This window comes from Berghia stephanieae, unplaced genomic scaffold, assembly GCF_034508935.2.
Source record: "Berghia stephanieae isolate SIO BIC M18660-M18661 unplaced genomic scaffold, UCSD_Bste_1.3 scaffold587, whole genome shotgun sequence".
NCBI lineage: Eukaryota > Metazoa > Mollusca > Gastropoda > Nudibranchia > Aeolidiidae > Berghia > Berghia stephanieae.
In genome coordinates, this window is record NW_027627366.1 from 7,600 (window position 1) to 13,999 (window position 6,400).

General features: G+C 41.5%; 1 protein-coding gene across 1 annotated transcript; it reads left to right on the plus strand.

The window, feature by feature from the left end:
* The first annotated feature begins 462 nt into the window (after positions 1 to 462).
* LOC144962084 (uncharacterized) lies at positions 463 to 4,093 on the plus strand. Its single transcript, XM_078895045.1, has one exon. The coding sequence runs from the start codon at positions 1,931 to 1,933 to the stop codon at positions 4,091 to 4,093; it is 2,163 nt and encodes a 720-aa protein (XP_078751171.1). The 5' UTR covers positions 463 to 1,930.
* Positions 4,094 to 6,400: the final 2,307 nt, after the last annotated feature.

The window sequence follows — 6,400 nt, forward strand, 5'->3', positions numbered from 1 at the left end:
AGACTTTGTGGTGCTCAAAGTTTGAGCTGAATCAAGTTGTGTTATAACTCTTGTGTAGAGTTTGATTAAAGTCTTGTGTAGACTTAATTTGTGATTTCTATAATCTGTTCGGCTCTGGTGAGATTTTGAATAATATGTTGTGATTACAATTATGATTGTGTTTTGATATTGATATCATAATATCACTTTAAATTTTGATTCTCAATTAATTAATCAGATAATGAAATTAATTGTGTAATAAATTCTTGTTGTAAAGAAAATAAGCGTTTCTTGCTATAAAGCATTATTATTTCATATCTACAAAGTAAAGCAATATTAATCAACATTAATAAATTGATTTGTTAAAGTAAAATAATATTTACTCATTTAAAGTAAACATATTGAGTGAGTTCGAATATAGATAGAGTTATATTCGTATAATTATCATATTATAACAAAATCATTTTCTTTCTTTAAAGTGAATGAGCCGGTGGAGGCTGGGCTTTAACAAGCCAACTTTAGGCTATACGCTCATAGCTTGACACTAATAGAAACTGAACATTTGCCTGTTTTATAAGTTACCTGTGAAGAACCATTTGCTTATTTTAATATCAGAACATTGAGAAACAATTGATCTGTTTATGAATACTGTGAAATCAGAACAATTTCAAGAAGAGACAAATTAACAATATTAGAACAACCTTACAGTTTTTGTTGAATATCAAGAACACTCTTTTGACTTTCTTCCACACGTCTGGATTGTGTTTAGTTAGCTAGTTAATTATTAGTTGCCTGTATGACTGTGATGGTTGCAACCTATCTGTGAGATTGTCTGATGTGGTAGCGGTTTGGTAAAGTATTGATAATTAATTGATTTAATTATATATTTTCATATCGCTTTCATATCATATTCATCATTACACATCTCCATCAATTTGTCATCCATCTATTTGATTTCATACTTATTACATCTATCATTTCATCTTCATATCTCATAATATCTTTGTTATATTGTAATAAAATATATCTTCATTTAGCTTCAAAACCTTTATCAACGTATTGTGTTTGGTTATTGATCGGTGTCGTAGCTTGAATATAGCACACATAAACAAGGTTGCAAACTGCGCTACATAAGCATACGGTTTACGTGCGCACTTTGTGACATAATTTGGTGTCAGAAGTGGGATTCTTATTGTTGTGCATTCAAGAGACATCGCGACCAAACAATTGTTGAGACAGGTTAGGGAGTTGTTTCAAACTTGAGATAGATACTATCTTTGAGCTTAAAGCAAATTGGTATCCATTTAATGGTTATAAGACTGTCATTATACGCAAGGTGTAATACAAGTTATTCTGGTAATTTTCACTTGTTCGGTTATACGTTGTCAGTCATCTGTCATAGTGATACGGATCACTGACTTAGCGCGAAAGCGGTACTCGCGCTGTGAAGCCTCCATTGTCCCCCCTCTCCCTTTTGTAAGGAACGAAGGTGGTTGTTGGGGTAATTTGATTCCGTGTAGGAATCTGGGTGAAGATTGTGTTGGTCCCGTGTGAGGATCTGTATTAAATCATTTGTTTTGACTCTCTATGCACATATAGTAAGTCAAGGTATTGATTCTGTGTAAGAATCTGGGTGAAGATATTTTGTTGATTCTGTAATTGAATCTGGGTGAAGATTTGGTTGGTTCCGTGTGAGGACCTGTAATAAATCAGTAGTTTGATTCTATGTATTATCTGAGTCTATATAGATCAATGTTGGGTTCCATGTAGGGATCGGTATTAGTTGCCTGTTTTGATTCCGTGTAGGGATTTATATTGACGCGTATCGTTATAAGGTTACTTGTAGTACCACTTTATTCTACGTGAAAGTAACAATTACGGCAACAGTGTTGATAAACATATTGAAGTTTGTTTATTTGAATTTGAATTGGTTTGATTAATTGTCCTAGAGATGGATGTGGAAAGATTAATTAAACTTGGAGAAAAATTGGAGTTAAGGGGTGAAGATCTCCGTGCTTGGGTGACAGCCCAGTTACAAGAAGATGAAGAGAGAAAAGAGAAGGAGAGAGAACGTGCCAAAGAAGAGGAGGAGATAAGCAGAGCACGAGCTCAAAGACAAGAAGCTCTGATGGAGAAAGAGCTTGAACTGCTTAGGTTAAAGTCGGAGTGTCAGGCTTCCTCCAACAACGACAGTATGACAAGTGACATTCGATCATTTACTCATGCTCCTACTGTTAAGAGTCCTCGACTTCCATGTTTTGACGAAAACAAGGATCATATGGACAGCTATCTGCTCCGTTTCGAGAGATACGCTAAAGTCAACGGCTGGGAATGCAGGGATTGGGCAATCCAGTTGTCTGCACTTCTCAAAGGGAAAGCACTGGACGTCTACACTCGACTGAGTGATGAAGATGCCATCGATTATGGGGTAGTAAAAGCGGCTTTATTGAGACGTTATAATCTAACGGATGATGGATTCAATGAAAAATTTAGGAAGAGTAGACCGGAACAAGGGGAGCGTTTTAGCCAGTTTGCGACTAGATTGGAGAGTTATATGGAAAAATGGATTGAGTTGTCGGGGAAAAGGAAGGACTCAGTTGCTGACATTCTGGATATGATATTGAAGGAACAGCTTGTCAGTGTCTGCGGTCGGGATTTGACGATTTTCATAAAAGAAAGACAACCGAAGACAGCAAGGGAAGTAATAGATTTAGGAGAAAAGTACATTGAAGCGCACGGTGTCGCAGGAACATTTTCCAAAAGTGGAGTGGCTCAAGAAAAATCAAAGAACGTCAATGAAAGTAGTCGAAACAACGTAATGAAGGACACTACCCGCTTCGCTAGCCAAATGGTTTGCCACAACTGTAAACGGCCAGGACATATGGCACGAGATTGTCGACAAAAGAAGCAAGCTGCTGCTGTGGTCGAGAGTCCCTTTTGTTATTACTGTCGGCGAAAAGGACACTTAATAAAAGATTGCCGTGAGAAGAAGAGGCACGAAGACAGGAAGGCACCTACCGGTATAGAACAAGTCTCCGCGATCACAGAAGATCATGAACCACAGAAATGTTTGAGACATGACAAGGTGGAATTAAAGTGCGGATGTGAGATGCCAATGATTTCTGCAGCGTGCTCAGGACATGTGCCAGTCGCACCTGTAATGCCGGTGGCCGTCGGATGGTTGAATGGGAAAAAGGTGAATGTGTTACGTGATAGCGGCAGTAGTTGTGTCATCGTCAGAAAAGGACTGATAAACAAGAGTAAGGATGACTGGAATAAAAAGGTCCTGATCTACTTGGCTAACGGAGAGGCTATTTCCGCACCACACGGTGAAGCTTATTTGGAATGCCCCTATTTTACCGGGAGATTGTCAGTCGTCGAGTTAGAATCCCCATTGCATGACGTTATACTTGGGAATATTGAAGGGGCCAAATGCCCAGGAATGCATGTAAAAACAATTACTGACGAGCAGGAATTGGGTCATGGAGATGAACTGAGCGCCGTACAAACACGAGGGCAACGTGAACGCAAGATCAAAGACTTGGTCACAGCTCCATCTATAGAGACAGGTGTAAGCGTCGACGAACTAAAGGAGAAACAAAAGCATGACATCACACTAAAAGCTGCGAGGGATGCTGCTACCAGAGGAGAGGTAAGAAACACAGGCAAGAGTAATACCAGTTGGTATGCCTATGACAGAGGTTTGCTGATCCGCTATTTTCAATCTCCAAGGGTTGAGCACGGGGATTTGGTAAAGCAAGTTGTCGTACCAAAATGCCTGCGTAATTCAGTCATGCGGTTGGCCCATGAAAGTGTACTCTCTGGACATCTCGCGGCAAAGAAAACGACAGATCGAATACTGAGTAATTTTTACTGGCCAAATATTTGGGGGGATGTCATGAGATTTTGTCAGTCTTGCGACCAGTGTCAAAGGTCAGCTCCGAGAGGAATCACCCCTAAGGTCCCTCTTACTAAAGTTCCGCTCATCGATGAACCCTTCAGTCGGGTAGCAGTGGATCTAATTGGCCCCATCATGCCGCATCAGATAGAGGAAACCGATATATACTCACTGTGGTGGATTACTGTACGAGGTATCCAGAGGCCATTGCTCTGAAGAGTATGGAAACAGAAAGAGTAGCAGAAGGATTGGTTGACATCTTTAGCCGCACGGGAATACCTAAGGAGATGCTAAGCGACAGGGGGACGTAATTCACATCAGACCTGATGAAGGAAGTATGCAGACTGCTCTCCGTAAAACAAATCACTACTAGTCCTTATCACCCACAAGCCAATGGGCTTGTAGAGAGATTTAATGGAACTTTAAAAGGAATGCTCAAGAGGTTGGCTGCAGAGCGACCCTCAGACTGGGACAGATACATCAATGCTGCATTATTTTCATACAGGGAGGCTCCTCAGGAATCTCTTGGTTTCTCTCCGTTTGAGCTCTTATTTGGAAGGCCTGTGAGAGGACCGATGAAAATATTACGGGAACTATGGACCGAAGACATAGAAGACCCGGATGTGAAAACGACGTATCAATACGTAGTCGATTTAAGGGAAAAGATAGAGAATACTGTGAAGGCAGCACACGATAACCTGCAGTATTCATCCTCGCGTTACAAGGCACATTTTGACAAAAAGGCCAAAGTAAGGTCATTTGAAAAGGGAGATAAAGTATTGCTCTTACTGCCCACGAAACATAACAAACTGGAATTGAAGTGGCAGGGTCCTTTTGAAGTGAAAGATGTCACGGGTCCGAATAATTACGTCATTAATATAGACAACACCAGAAGGACATACCACGTCAATTTGCTGAAAAGGTACTACGTAGAGACGTGGAGAAGGAGAATGAAGTCGGTGTTCTTCAATGTGCCGTGGCAGCGGTTATCGAAGATAACGATGGTGATGGAGAAAAGGTTCTTCCTCGGATGGAATTGCCTGCTCTGAAACAGACTGAGACCAAAGACGATGTCATCCTGCATGAAGGAATGAGTCCTCAGCAGATAGGTCAATTGCAGGGCATGCTCCAGGATTTTGATGACGTATTGACCGATGTGCCAGGACGCACGAATAATTACATCTACGACATCCGTTTGACGTCGGATTGTCCAGTCAGAAAGAAACCATATCCCGTGCCTCAAGCATTAAAAACCACATTAAAAGAAGAAGTGAAGGCCATGCTTCGCGCCGGGATAATCGAGCCATCGGATAGTCCGTATTGTTCGCCATCTGTCGTTGTCAAGAAGAAGGACGGAACCATTCGTTATTGTGTGGACTTCAGATCCCTTAACAACATTACGGTGTTCGATGCGGAACCAATGCCTAGACTTGATGATCTGTTTCAAGAAATTGGGACATCATGTCACTTTGTCTCAAAGATTGATTTATCCCGTGGATTCTGGCAAATTCCATTGTCAGACAGGACCAAGGAGAAAACGGCATTTGCAACAGAGTTAGGACTGATGCAGTTTACTGTAATGCCCTTCGGACTTCAAGGGGCGCCCTCCGCGTTCTCGCGGATGATGAGAAAAGTCGTTGGTGGACTTCCCAACGTGAAAAACTACATCGACGATATTCTCATTCACACTGCAACATGGGATGAACATTTAAAAACGTTAAGGACAGTTCTTCAAAGGTTGCGTGATTGCGGCTTGACGGCGAAACCGTCAAAGTGCCTGCTTGGTTTCCGGAGGTGGAGTTTTTAGGCCATTCTATTGGTGGAGGGAATTTAAGGCCAACCATGGACAAGGTCAAATCGATCCAAGAGGCAAACTTACCCTCGAACAAGAAACAAATGAGAAGTTTTCTTGGGCTGGCATCATTCTACCGACGTTATGTGCCAAACTTCTCAGCAGTGGCAGCTCCCCTGACAGACGCGACAAAGAAAGGCATGCCCAACAGAGTGATTTGGGACGAACCACAGAAGAGAGCCTTCCAAACGCTGAAAAATATGCTTACATCGGATCCCGTGTTGCGCCTTCCAGATTATGATAAGCCGTTTATTTTATCTACGGACGCCAGCGACACAGGATTAGGTGCTGTGCTATCTCAGGAGCATGATGGAGTCAAATATCCAGTTACCTATTTAAGCAGGAAATTGTTACCGCGGGAGCAGAGGTACTCTGTTGTTGAGAAGGAATGTCTGGCCGTAGTTTGGGCTGTGAAAACACTAAATGTGTATTTCATTGGTAAAGAATTTATAATTGAAACTGATCATGCCCCACTTCTGTATCTGAACAGGGCGAAATCAGAGAATGGGAGACTGATGAGGTGGTCTCTCTTGCTTAATCAATACCGATTTGTCCTACGTTCCGTAAAAGGGAAGGATAATCATGGTCCAGATTATTTATCGAGATCGATGTGATCTTGAGGCATTTCGATGATCTAACTAAATGTTGTACCAAATTTAGTCTTAGGGGGG

Coding starts and splice junctions, on each gene's coding strand:
- LOC144962084 (XM_078895045.1), top strand. CDS start 1,931: ATGGATGTGGAAAGATTAATTAAACTTGGAGAAAAATTGGAGTTAAGG.